Source organism: Mus caroli, chromosome 17, assembly GCF_900094665.2.
Source record: "Mus caroli chromosome 17, CAROLI_EIJ_v1.1, whole genome shotgun sequence".
NCBI lineage: Eukaryota > Metazoa > Chordata > Mammalia > Rodentia > Muridae > Mus > Mus caroli.
In genome coordinates this window covers 20,503,416-20,516,672 of record NC_034586.1, presented here as the reverse complement: position 1 = coordinate 20,516,672, position 13,257 = coordinate 20,503,416, and the positions used below count along the sequence as shown (strand labels likewise).

Sequence of the window (13,257 nt, the reverse complement as noted above, 5' to 3'; positions counted from 1 at the left end):
GCAGAGGCAGGTGGATTTCTGAGTTCAAGGCCAGCCTGGTCTACAGAGTGAGCTCCAGGTCAGTCAGGGCTATACAGAGAAACCCTGTCTCAAAAACCTAAAAAAAAAAAAAAAAACCAAATCAAACCCAGAGTTATGTAGAAACCTGTCTCATGTATGAATGCATGCATGAGTGTGTGTCTAGGTACGAGACAACCTGTTGCATTCACTTCTCGCTCTCCATTGTCTGGGTTCCAGAGATCAAACTAGAGTTGTCAAGGGCAACAGCAAGTACTTTTACCCACTGAGCCATTTTGCTGGCCCTGTACCCCCATTTTTGAAAGGCAGTTAGTTTCCTGGGTACTTAATTGTCAGGTCGTGCACAGCCAGGCCTGTTCTGGGAAAGCAGGGTCCCATGTAGGATCTGAGGCAAGGCTGCTTCCTGTGAACAAACCCCTGCAGCTAAGTCAGTCCTTTAGGCCTCCTGGGCAGACCCTGCACCATAGCATATATTTAGTATGTACCCAGGCTTCCTGACACACTCAGAGGCAGAGACTCAGAACACCAGCTATGTGCAGTACTGCAAAATAAATTTATTTGAAGATAAACTGTCTTTTATAAAATGTCAGAGGCAATTTGAGATCTTAGATTTAACTTGTCTTGTAAAAAGATTGAACTTCAAGTAGCACAATTTTGTGTCTGTTTTTAATCTGGAACATTCTCTATGAAACAGCCAATTGTTTACACAACACACTTGACATCTGACTCCAGCACCAGTGGACCCGAAGCTGTCAGCTCTGGGGCTATCGGCTTGCCTCACGAGAACTCTCTTCAGGCGACTGAGGCCTCTAGCTCAGGTCCCAGCATCCTAGCCTTTCCCTCCCCTGGCACATTCCAAAATGACAAGATCACAAACCAAGACTGACCCTCAGCCAAGCACGGGACAGAACTTATGAGTGATGGTGCACAGGGTAGACCTTTCCTGATGTCCACCTGGCAGGCCTGGCTAACCAGGAGGCCTGACCTTCGGCCTTCCCAGGGCCCTACCTAGCTGCCAAGCAGCTGGGAAGAGGAAGGAAGGAGAAAGGAGGCGCTAGAGTGTGTCAGCTCCTGCCCTCACCAGCAGCAGCTACGTAATGATCCTGGCAATGGCTTGAAGGGAGGGGAAATCATCGTCCCGGGCAGCGTGCAGTGCCTGGTGGCTGCTGACGTCACCGTGTGCCAGTACCTGCTGGCAGGTGGGGCACACACAGCAGTCCAGGCCCAACTGTTGGGTGCTGGTCTGCCACACATTCTTCTTGTTCTTCTTAGATCTGGAGTTGGGAGGCTTCTCACGACTGCAGAAGTCAGTGTGTGCAGACAGCAGCTCCTGCTGTTTGGCTGTGTCTGGCAGGAGCGCCAGCAGCTCACTGAAGATCTTCTGGAAGCTCTCTCCAAGCAGATCCCTGCAGCTCTTGTAGTACTGAGCCGCAGAGATCATCCCCTGCCACCCAGAGAAGCACAGGCAGTCATTTTCACCCTGGGCAAGGGAGGCCAGCCTCCTACCCACTCCCCCCTCACCTGTCTGAACTCCCCCGAATGGCTTTTAAACTTGCTGAAGCAGGCCTCATCGCTTTGCAGAAAGTCCTTGATAGACTGGATAAGCTGCAGGTTTCTCTCCCGGAAATTCTCAGGAACTAAGTAGGCTTGTGGTGTGGGTGCTAGCCGGGGTCTGAGGTCAGATGGAGGCTTGAGCCTTTAGGGTGGCTTAGGTTGCACCCTCCCACCGGCTCCCAGTGGCAAAAGGTCAGGCAGCCCACCCCACTTACGTTTTCGTGGTGGTGGTGGTGGTGGTGGGACTAGGAGCACAGGCTGAGTGGGAGCTGGGCAGGAGACTAGAGAAGCCAGGGGGTGGCTTGCTGATGGGAGGCACCAGGCCGGGTGGGGGTGGGGGTGGAGGTGGTGTGCCCTTCAAGAGTACCACAGTGCTGAAGCCTGCAGGGTGACAGAAGAGCTTCAGTGTGATCCCAACTAGCCTTGTTATTCTGCATGTCCAGCCCCAGTAACCGCTGGGGCCCATTCACATCCAGCCTCACAGCAGGCTCAGGGCCAGAGCTCTATGTCGTGCGTGGGCCCACTTTGGGGAGCCCTAAGCAGTACAAAGTACCATAAAGTAGCTAACTGTGGCAGCTCAAGGTGGCACTTGCATCCAGACTGTACTCAGCAGCATAGATGTCTCCTCTAATAGAAGTGGGCATTTCGTGCCCACCATGTGCAGGCTTCCAGCCTGACACTACGGCTCCAGCACTTCTCCGAAGCCTAAGGAACCCACAGCATTAGGCACACATACCTGGGGGAGGAGGCATCCTGGGTGGACAAGGGCCTCCGAGAGCTGGAAAGTCCTCCTGTGGTATGGGGCAGGGGAGGGGACCGAGGGGCCTTGGAAGCCCTGGAGGTTCCTTTGGGGCACTCCGTACCAGGGCTGACCCTTCGGAATGTCCATTGACAACGATGGTTACTGGCACTTCAGCTTTGCTCAAAGGGGCTTCCAGGACCTGCTCAGCCCCAGAGGGCTTTGGGGTATGATCAGGGGGCAATAGTGGGGATGATGTGGCCCCAGGCTTCTCAGAGCCCACCTTCTTCTTCTTGCCAACCTTGGCTGAACTCTGGTTGGCGGCTGGTGCCAGCAAAGAAGACACAGCCACTGTGGTGGGCACACTCCGCAGCCCCTGCACAGTGAGGCCACCGCTATCCTCCTCATCCACTGGGGCTGGGCCACCCTTTCTGCCACCCCTGCTCCCCTTTCCTGCCTTCCGGGTAGGCTGGCTGCCACCAACTACAGCCTGGGACCCTGGGGTGGGTAGGTTCCCTTTCTTGCTGCAGCCGCTATTCCAAGCTGAGATGAGACTGGAAGGGGCACTGCTGGGCTTGGGTGCGGAGGAAACCAAGGCAGGAAAGTCCTCTTCCTGGAAGGTGTTCTTGCCCCTGGGAGGACCAGGATAAGCCAGTGCCAAGCCTACAGAGCCTGGGGTAACCGCTGTGCAGCAGGAGGAGGTGGAGGCACAGAGACTGGGGAAGTCTTCCTCCTTGAGCTCAGGGCTGGGTGGTGGGAGGGTACTGGGTCCAGGGAGGGAAGGACTGGTTAGAGTTACACCATCACCAGGCCTTGGCCAGATCTAGCCCTGTCTACCACACTCCCCTTCCCAGTTCCCACACATACTTTGAGAGGGCAACCACTGGGCCTGGGCCTGTGGCTGGGAAGGCTTCTTGGCTTACAGGACCATTTGCTGAGGCTTCCTTGGAGCCTACAGACATAAGATGAGTCCAGGTAAGGCTGTGATGGAAGGCTTGGGGAAGGTGAGATATTGACTAGGAGCTACCATTAGGTGGGACTGAGTTACCTGAGCCTTCACCCTGAGCCCGAGGCAGACGCCGGTGGCCACGGGGTTCCTCGGGCACCCTGGCTGCAGCTTCCTCTTTCTTGGGCCTGCTACCCTCCTCCCGGTCCTCAACCCTCTGAGTCTCCTCTTGCTGTTGAGCAGCCACAGAGGCCCGGATAGCAGCAGCCACTTCTCGGTCTTCTTCTTCCCTGGGATGGAGTAGAGGTGAGGAAAGACCTCAGATGGGCAGTGTCTGAGCTCAGCCTGCAGCCTGGGCACATGCATGCTTTGCATGTACTTCCTGCCACAACTGTGCTCTGCTCTCGCGGCCATTCCTCCCCCCAGATTCTGTTGTCTCTCGCTAGCAAGAGGTAAAGAAGAAAGAAAATTCTACTTGCTGGGCAAACACTGTTGCCACCCTCAGGAGCCCAGGAGCTCTGGGCTGGAGCCCACTGACCTCATGCCTATCCCCAGCTTGACTGCTGGCGGCTGCCACCATGGAGAGGTGGTGCCAGGAGAATGTCAGTGACATGCAAATCCTCCCACCTCTTGTACCTCCAGCTTCCCCGGCGGTTCTGCTGGGCTCCACGCCCGCTGGCCCGGCCAGCTCGGCCCTGGCGATTGTACCTGTCCACCTCCTCGTAGTCCTCACCACTGACGACTCCTGTGGTCAGTACATAGCCTGTCACTTTCCCGGGTCAACCAATAGGACAAAAGAACTGCTGTCCAGACCACACTGAGGTCAGTGCTCCTGTCTGGAAGGCAGAGGCTTCTCCACCCCCAACAGATTACGATCCACAAGGATAGGCCCAGACACCGCAGAATTCAAACCAGCTGTAACCTCTAAAAATCAGTTCCCAATTGGTATAAGGACAGGAGCCTAAGCCCCACCTTTGGAGATGGGATATATGGGCTTCAGTGAGTGTCTGTAGTCTCCTGAGGCAAAGAAGTACCCCAAGGACTCCAGAGCCCAAAATGCAAAGCACCGGAGAGGAGGGTGAGCGGGCGGGCGGGCAAGGAGCTCACAGCTAGCACTCGGCTCAGGTGCTTGGAGCAAGGAATGGTGGGAGATAGCCAGGTGGGTGCCTCCTGTGTCAGCTGGGTAGAAGGAATCTAACTGGGACCTAGGTCTGAAGTCTGGGAAGCAGATACTCACAGAAGGCCCCAGTACCTAAGCCTGGCTGAGCCTACGGTCACCTAGCTCACCCTCACTCCGGCGTGAGTGCCGTGGTGCAAAGCTAAACTGAAGGTCAATCTGCCGGTTCTGGCGTGCCTCGGCCCGGCTGCGGCTGTGGCAAGCTGTTTTATGAGCCTTGAGGTCGATCTCGGTGCGGAAGGCATGGGTGAACTGCTCAGTGCTGCAGCGGCCCTCCTCACACAGGAAGTGCTTCTCCCGGAAGTGCTCACGCAGGTATGCATAGTCACTGGCAGACAGAGTCAGCAGAAGCCAGATCATCTACTGTACAACCAGACAACTCCCAGAAAAGTCCTAGGAGAGAATCACCACGGCACTCCCTGCAGCAGCCCAGCCCCGCCCACCTATAATACCTCCAGGCCCCACTCCCTGCAGCAGCTGCAGCCCCCACCCTGCCCACCTATAGTAGTCCTGGGCCCCATCGGAGTCACAGAAGTGGCAGAAGTAGTGGTCTCGGCGCAGGTGCTTGAGCAGCTCGTCATTGTCCAGGTAGCGCTCGTCACAGAATTTACAGAGTGGATGTCCCCGATGGGATGTATCATCAGGGTCACCCTGCATACGGTGTCGAGCCAGGTCCTTGCGTGAGTACCACTTGCGTTCATAGGTGAAGATCTGCAGAGAACACGAGGCTGGAGGAGCCATATAGCCACTTGGAGGCCCCCATGCCCATTTAGAGCAGCCTAAGGCTCTGTGGGCCTGGCAGTCTCTGGGTCCCAGTGCAGGTACCTTGAGGTGCTTGAGGCACAACTTGCAGCAGAAGAGCTCATGCTGCTTGCGCATGTGCTGCTCCAAGTCCCCGAAGAGGCTGAAGGGTGGCAGGTGAGGGCACCGTGGGCACTCATGCTGCAGCAGCTGCCTGGGGAGAAACCACAGCCACCCACGTGGTTGGCTCTAAGTGTTGTCCAGAGCAGAGCCACATGCCAGGCCCCAACTCAGGAATACAACAACTGTATGCACAAGGTCTGGGGTCCAAGTCTGTGGTCTTAGCCCTCAGCCATGACAAGAGGATCCATGATAATCATATTCTTCCTGGGTTTTTACAGACCCTGAGTTAACAATGTTTGCATATTCTTGTGCCCCTCAAAAGGCTAAAACAGCAAACCCCCTCATTTCCACCGCCACCTCAGTGGAGAGCCAGGAGCTCCCTACCTCATGAGAGGGAACAGAGGTCACCAGCACTGTGTATGTACACCCCAGTCCTGGTTGTGAGGGGGGCGACTACAGCCTCCAGCTGAAAACCCTCACCTGTACAATGCAAACACCTTCCCATCTGCAAAATAGATGTCATATTTCTTCTCGTGTTGGAGCTGATGGATGGGGATCAGGGCAAAAGCAGGGAGTTTCTTCCCAAAGACCACCTGGAGAGACAGAGCGGTGAGCAAGACCTGGGTGGAATGACCGAGGACCAAGCAGAGGCAGAAGAGGCACCCTCAACAACCCTAAGCTGGCAGCAGCCACTGAAACCCAGACAGCCTAGGCCTCCTCTCATTCCAAGTTACCCACAAGAACTATAGAACAGGTGTGATATCCGGGCTCTCCACCAGGAGGCAGTCATGCTTCCTGTAGGCCTGGTAGTCACCCACAGCAACACCCTAAAGCTGCACAGAGAAGCTCAGTGTAGAACAACTTTCACAGAGTGGTGTGGGTCCGAAGGGCATGTGTTCTAGACAGCAGCTAAAGAAATAGCAAATGGTGCCTAGAAGCTGTCAGATGCATCAACTCCTGGCTACCCTGGACCACCTTAGCATGTGTCCATGATGCCACAGGAGAAAAGGGCTCCTACAAGATTGGTATCTGGACCTGGTCACAGGTATGAGCCACAGAGATATTTCAGCCCCTAGAGAAGAAGGAGCCTAGAGGGTCCAGGGCAAGGCTTGGAGCACACTGGGTGCCCTGAGACAGGATCTGGACGTCCAAGCCTTCCCCTGCACCCCGCAAGGCTCCCTCTTCTCTCCATGAAGCTCCTCAGGTGGTGACTTGCAGTGCCAATTCCACAGTGACTCTCACATCTCTCCTACTCAAGCCCTTGCCCAGCTGCCTCTTTGCTACTGCCTACATCTCGCCCTGATCACATGCTCTAGCTCAGTCCTGAGGTCTTTCCAATACATCCCTACCTTAGGGAAGGTCACACCAAGGTCACCAGTTAGGTCTAGGCTTAGCCCAGGAGGGTATTTTGAACCAAAATATACAAGAGTTTGAGGTAACTCAGGAGTGACCAGGGAAAATGGGCTCATTCACAATTACAATCCACACACAGGGCCCCAAGCAATGAAATAACTAAAGCTGGTCCTATGAAGGACCTGAGGGAGAGTCCAGCTCCACTTTGACATATTATACTTAGAAATGGCACACATGGACCACAATCTGCTCCTCTAACAAAGGAGGCTGCTCCATGATTCAGGCACACCACTGTTAGGGATGGAAACAGGTCAGCAGTGGCCTAACAAACCCTACCTGGTAAGGCTGAATAAGATGAACTTCCTGTCTTGTGCTCTGTCTAGCTCAAGTACAACTGCACCCCAAACATCATCTTTATTTAGTTTTTTTCGATCTTAAAAAGGTCAGGCAGCCAGGCGGATTTCTGAGTTTGAGGCCAGCCTGGTCTACAGAGTGAGTTCCAGGACAGCCAGGGCTATACAGAGAAACCCTGTCTCAAAAACCAAAAAACCAAACAAACAAACAGTCAGGCAGGCGAGTGTCTGTGAGACCAGCCTAGTAACAAGTTCCAGGACAGCTAGGACTACATAGAGAAACCCAGTCTTCTTTTTTTTGTTGTTTTTTTTTTTTTTTTTTTTTTCCAGACAGGGTTTCTCTTTGTAGCCCAGGCTGTCCTCCAACTCAGAAATCCGCCTGCCTCTGCCTCCCGAGTGCGCCACCACGCCCGGCTATGAGAAACCTAGTCTTAAAAACCAAAAATCCTGCCCCTACTTCCAAAGTGTCCAAATTACATGCATTACACCAGGCTCCTGGCGCCCTCCCTAAAGGCAGAGCAATAAAGGCTCCCCGCTGGGATTCCTTCCATGGGCGATCCTGCCCCGCCATAGGGCAGCTTTTTTCTTCCCAGGAAACTCTTTTTCTGGATCCCAAGTATAGACAGGAGCCCCTAAACTCCATGCTGTTTCTTTGCTCGCACCCGGCTATGCTTTCTAGCCATCCCCAAGCTTTCCTCTCCAGCCTAGATCCACAAGGAACACAGGGGCATGAACCCGGCAGAGTGCCGATAAGACACAAAGCCTGAAAACTCCTGAGCACAAGCAGACTACAGGGCCACACAGCACCAGACACAGCCATACCCAACTTAGCTCCTCCAAGGCAGGCACAAGAGCAGTCCGAGGAAACTCCCTGAAGCTGCCAAAAAGCATCTAAGCCTAACAGACGTAGCGGAGGATCAACTTCCTTCCCTAAAGGAAGCTGTGCCAGGGACGCCCCCGTCACTGCCACTAACTCCAGGGCCCTCTCTCAGCTGTGCACTTGGGTCTATTCTGCGTAGCATCTCAGGCTATCGCGGAAGAGGTTCATCTACCTCAGGGCCAGGGCATGCTGAGTAGGGAGTTCATCTGTGTCACCTCTTGTCTTATGATCCATGCCCTAAACATGCTGGCTTGTTGTTTACCTACAAAACATCTCTTGAAACTGCCTGAGATTAAGGGCAGCTGTGCCCAGAGGAGAGGCAGGGCGACAACACACATCCTGCAAGGAGGAAGAGCAGAAGCTAAGCAGAGTTCTTTATAGAGCCTGGCTGGTGACCAGACACTGGGATGAGGGTTCGGGTGAACCAAACCTGCTTTACCTTATGCCACGGAGGCTGAGAACCAAGAAACACGACCATCTGACTGCAGAGCAGAGGCAGTGTCAAGGGGCCACTGAGCCAAGTCTGAATGGGAGTGTGGTGAAGATCTGCCAAGCAGAAACAGAGGCCTACCAGTCTAAGCTGCATATACACCTGGGTCAGGCTGAGAGTAGGGAAGGAAGACACAGGCTGGCTCAAGATTGGAAAAGAAGTACAGGACAAGGCTTAGGAAAGGAGCCATGGGCAGCACAGGGGGAAGGCTAGGCATGTTGGGTCTGAAGTTTGTAGGCCTGGAGGGATAGGCAGAAAAAGCTGCCTCTTCAGGCAGGGAGAGCGGGACTGCCTAGGTAGGTGCTGGAAGAGCACAGTAGCCAGGAGGCTCCCCAGTGTACCCAGAGGGTAAGGCAGGGGTCTAACCAGCAGGACCCTCTCTTCCTGGAGACATTCCTGTGAGGCTAGGAGGGGAAAAAGGAACATGGAAGTGTGGGGCCAATAATTTGCCTGGGTTGTAAGGGGACAAAACCAAGGAGTTATTGAGGAACCCTAGGGAAGGGCTCACGGTCTGAGACAAAAGCTTAGGCCGAGTCTGGGTGTGAGGCTGGGCTACCTGGGGGAGCCCTGGATGGGCTAGGCAGCACACGACCTAGAGGTTAGGCAGGGGTGCTTCTGAGTTAACTGTGTAGGAGACTCTGCAACCCAGTTCCAGAGAAGACTGAGAGGGTAGGAAGCTCGCTCAGATGGTGTCTGCCAGAGGGCCTTGCTACTCCTCACCTCCAACATGTGCTCAATAAGACAGGTGAGCTATCATGCATCGAAGTGTACAGGGGGCTGGAAAGATGGCTCAGCAGTAAAGAGTGCTTCCTTCTCTCCCCCGAGAACCTGGGTTTGGTTCATACTACCTACATAGAGGCTTACAACCATCTGCAACTCCAGTTCTAGGGGAATTCAACATCATCTTCTGGAAAACATGCATACATATGCATAAAGGAAAAATTAATCAGCCGGATGTGGTGGCACACACCTTTAATCCCAACATACTGGAGGCAAAGACAAGTGGATTTCTGCTGAGTTCAAGACCAGCCTGGTCTACAGAGTGAATTTGACAACAGCCAGGGCTTCATAGAGAAACCCCATCTCAATCAATCAATCAATCAATCTTTAAATTAAGAAAGGAATTATTATTTTATGCATATATACTCCTGTGTGTATGTTTATGCACAACACTAATGTTAGGTGCTCACAGATGCTAGAAACAGGTATGGTGGGAGCCCAATAGGGACAGGAGCAGAGAGCTTTTAGAAAGGCCAGGAATCCCAGCCCTTAGGAGGCAGAAACAGGTGGATCCCTGAGAGTTCCAGGCCAGTCTGTGTACATAGTGAGACTGTCTCAGAAAAAGGAAGAAGAGTGGGAGGGACCAGATGACAGACAAGCATTCACAACAGAAAATGCTATTGCATCATCAGGTCCAGCCTGCCGACCTGGGCCTTGGAATAACCCTGGGAAGGCCCTCTGCATTCCCCTCCCACTTCCTGCTTGTGGGTGGGGGTGTGGCCCGTCAAGCTGGAGAGCAACAGGATGAGAAAATGGCTCTAGAGAGATGTGTCCAGAGGAACACAAGAAGTGCCTAAAGAAAGACTGAGCACAGACCTCTCCACTACCCAGCACGGGAGCCTCACACCAGATGGCAGCCCACCTAAGCTGCACACTGAAGAGTCCCATTGCCCTGGCTCTTCACCAGACCAGCAGCTTCAAACTTGGTACAGTCTCTGTACTACATCCAGACCACCCCCTACCCGAAGCCTGTACAAGGTGTCACAGCAAAGGAAACTGGCCCTTCAACACATTTGTTTTGTTTAAGGCAGAGTTTCTGTCCAAACTCATTCTGTAGACCAGGCTTGGCCATGAACTCAGAGATCTGCCTGCCTGTGCTTCAGAATGCTGGGATTAAAGGTGTGTGCCACCCCTATCCAGCTTTATATAGCATCTTAACAAACATCCTTCCTAATTTTTAGTCACACGAAGGGACTAAGAGTCATTGTGGAATTCTGGGTATGAATACAGGACATACTCAGAGGGTAATGCAAGACTCATTAAGGGATAAGGGTGAAGGCGCTAGGTTACCAGTGGAGGGAATCAGGATAAACGGTGAGGCTGAGCTGGACAGCTACCATGTCAGCCCACTTCCCAAGACCTACAAAATGTCTCCCTTCCTAGAAGGAGGCTACAGGTATGTGTGCTCAAAACCCGTGTCAGACCTTCCCATCAGCATGTGCATGACTGGCCAGCAAAGACCCAGCAAGACCCTGAGTAGGCCACCAGCCAAAAGCTTCCAGAGATGTTTCTGAGCCCCAGCTCTCATCCAGTAGGGTAAGGCTCCTTCCACCACACTAATGTCTGAGGTCTTCTAGTCCCTCTTCCCCAGTACGACATAGATGCTTAGGGAATGTTCCAAGATTCCAGCTGAGTCTTTTGACATAAATATCAAGAAAGAAAAACTGGGTGCTGGGTATGGTGGAGAATGACCTAGCCCTCAGGAGGTAGAGGCAGGTGGATCTGTGTGACTTCAAGGCCAGTCTGGTCTAGAGAATGAGTTCCAGGACCGCCAGAGCTACAGAGTAATCCCTGTCTCAAATACAGGACATGGTGGTGCACTGCCTTTAATCTTAGCAATCAGGAGGCAGATACTGGTAGACCAGTTCTACATAACAAATTCCAGGCCAGCCAGGACTACATAGTGAGACCCTATCTCAACGAGAAAGACAAAGGTCAGAAAGAAATAAAACATTATTTCTATCTCTGCATCACTTCTAAGAACAGCAAAGGGTGATTCCCTGGCAGAAGCCATTAGCCAAAACCTTCCATGAACCACCCAAGGTAATTTCACAATTCTGGAAGCAAACAGATCTCTACGGGCAGCAAACCAAGGGAGGTTCAGCTGAATACTCCCCATCAACGGCTGGCATTGCTGGAGTCCTCTGACCCCCTTCGGGATTTCCAAGTCTAGACAGCCAGAAACATCCTCTTCCCACCACTCTGGAAGGAAACCTCAAAGCTAGAAGTAGTAACGAGGAGGAAAACTTCCTAAAATTGTAGACCACCAAGCACCTAGGAATCAGGTCCTGGTATCACCTCCACTCTACAAATGGAAACGCTGTCTCAGGAGCTAAGGATCACCGGTGGGGCCCAGAAGCCCAACTAGTCTGGAAATGTCCAGTTTAACCCTTTTTTTCCAGAACAGTCAGCTTCCAGAATAGACAGTGTCTGGAGGTCCCCCCCCCCCTAGCTGTCTGCTCCACCTCAGTGACGATCCCGAAAAAATTAAGATTCACAGACAGGAGGGCTCTCGACCTGACCTTGCCCTTCCCGCTGCCAGGTCATAGGGAAAAGTCCCCAGGCTTAGAGTTCCCACAGGCATCGCTCCTCCTTCCCCGGCCCGGCCGCTTCTGGCTTCTCCCAGCCCCAGGAGGCCCGGTGATCGCATGGCGCCCCGACCGACCACCCGGCCTCCGGAGGGAGCGGGCGAGGCCAGGCCGCGGCCGGACACCGAGCAGGCAAAGCCATCAGGAGTCCGCCCTCCCCGCGCCCCGTCGCGCGCCCCGCTGGCGCACCTGGCGCAGCTCCTCGCGGCACACGGCGCAGTAGCGCTGCTCGCACAGCACCCGCATCTTGGTAGAGCACCGGTAGCACACCGGGTGATCGCAGCGGCCCAGCGCCGTAGCCTCCAGGTCACCGCAGCACAGCACGCAGCTCCCGCCGCCCCGCTCCGGCGCTGCCACTGCCTCCAGAGCCGCGCGCCGCCCCTCGGCGCCCGCCGCCGCCGCCATGGCCGGGCTCCGGCCCCCTCCCGGCCGGCGCGGCACAGCGCGGCCTGGCTCCCGGCGGACCCGCCCCTTCCGTCGACGTCACTGCCCTCAGGCAACCGCCCGCCTGGCGGAAGTGCGCACTGCGACTTCCGCCCGGGCCTGGTGTGGTACAAAGCTGCCATTCGCTCACGACTGCTGCTCAACCCAGTCATATAAATGCGGAGTCTCTCCGCCTTCGCCAACGCTAGCTAGCTCTGGAAACGCAGGGGGAACTACACTGTTTCCAGCATCATTTCCGATACAGCACGAACTGTAGTTTGTTTGATTTTCGAGACAGGGTTTCTCTGTGTAGCCCTGGCTGTTCTGGAACTCACTTTGTAGACCAGGCTGGCCTCGAACTCAGAAATCCACCTGCCTTTGCCTCCCGAGTGCTGGGATTCAAGGTGTGCGCCACCACTGCCCCGGCTCGATCAGTCTTTTTTTTTTTTTTTTAAGATTTTATTTATTTATTATATGTTAGTACACTGTAGCTATCTTCAGACACTCCAGAAGAGGGCATTAGATTTCGTTACGGATGGTTGTGAGCCACCATGTGGTTGCTGGGATTTGAACTCAGGACCTTCGGAAGAGCAGTCGGCGCTCTTAACCACTGAGCCATCTCGATCAGTCTTAAGCTAAGGACGTAGTATGTTTGTATCTTAAATGCAAATTTTACTGGATGTCCTGGAAACATAGCTTAGTGGCAGAGACTTGCCTACCATGCCTAGGTTCCATTCCCAGCACAAAATATATACATAAGTAATTAAGTAAACTAGTAATGATGAATCCGACAAACTTTTTTAGGAACCTTTCTATAGTCCTGCACCTCTCTTGTGTTTGGATCATAAGCCTCTGACATCAGGACATCCAGCCATTCTCACCCAATCCCACTAGAGAAGGGACCTTGTGTTTTCTTGGTTGTAAAACAGACACATCCAGCCAGACATAGTACGTAGGAAAGGGAAGCACCCAGAGGTGCTTGAGTGGATATAGTGAACCTGAGGCTTCAAGTCTGCAGCTGTTGGGCGGTCTCTGGATTTCTTTTTTTTTTTTTTTTTTTTTTTTTTTTTTTTTTCTGCTCTGGTTTTTTCT

General features: G+C 53.6%; 2 protein-coding genes across 3 annotated transcripts in view; one reads left to right on the top strand and one right to left on the bottom strand.

The window, feature by feature from the left end:
* Positions 1 to 552: 552 nt before the first annotated feature.
* Positions 553 to 12,212, bottom strand: Znf598 (zinc finger protein 598). 2 transcript variants are annotated; one of them, XM_021149508.1, is made up of 12 exons: positions 11,932 to 12,212; positions 5,779 to 5,891; positions 5,260 to 5,389; positions 4,934 to 5,145; positions 4,545 to 4,762; positions 3,885 to 4,002; positions 3,360 to 3,547; positions 3,179 to 3,263; positions 2,309 to 3,075; positions 1,788 to 1,953; positions 1,540 to 1,690; positions 553 to 1,462 (listed from the first exon to the last, which is right to left on the bottom strand). In XM_021149508.1, exons 1-12 carry the CDS (start codon positions 12,145 to 12,147, stop codon positions 1,109 to 1,111), a joined length of 2,718 nt encoding a protein of 905 aa, XP_021005167.1. In that variant the 5' UTR covers positions 12,148 to 12,212; the 3' UTR covers positions 553 to 1,108. The 2 variants fall into 2 exon arrangements, with proteins under 2 accessions (XP_021005167.1, XP_021005169.1); XM_021149510.1 differs by having other exon boundaries at positions 3,894 to 4,002.
* Positions 12,146 to 13,257, top strand: part of Npw (neuropeptide W) — a 14,242-nt gene continuing 13,130 nt past the window's right edge. Inside the window, exon 1 of the mRNA XM_021149526.1 lies at positions 12,146 to 12,293. Coding sequence (XP_021005185.1) covers positions 12,146 to 12,293 — 148 coding nt within the window. The remainder of the gene's footprint in view (positions 12,294 to 13,257) is intronic.

Excerpts from the sequence above, each read along its gene's own strand:
- Znf598 (XM_021149508.1), bottom strand. The coding sequence starts at position 12,147 with ATGGCGGCGGCGGCGGGCGCCGAGGGGCGGCGCGCGGCTCTGGAGGCA. Across the intron at positions 5,390-5,778 it reads AAGGTGTTTGCATTGTACAG|GCAGCTGCTGCAGCATGAGT; the intron begins GTGAGGGTTTTC and ends GTTTCTCCCCAG. Across the intron at positions 4,003-4,544 it reads GCACTCACGCCGGAGTGAGG|GAGTCGTCAGTGGTGAGGAC; the intron begins GTGAGCTAGGTG and ends TACTGACCACAG.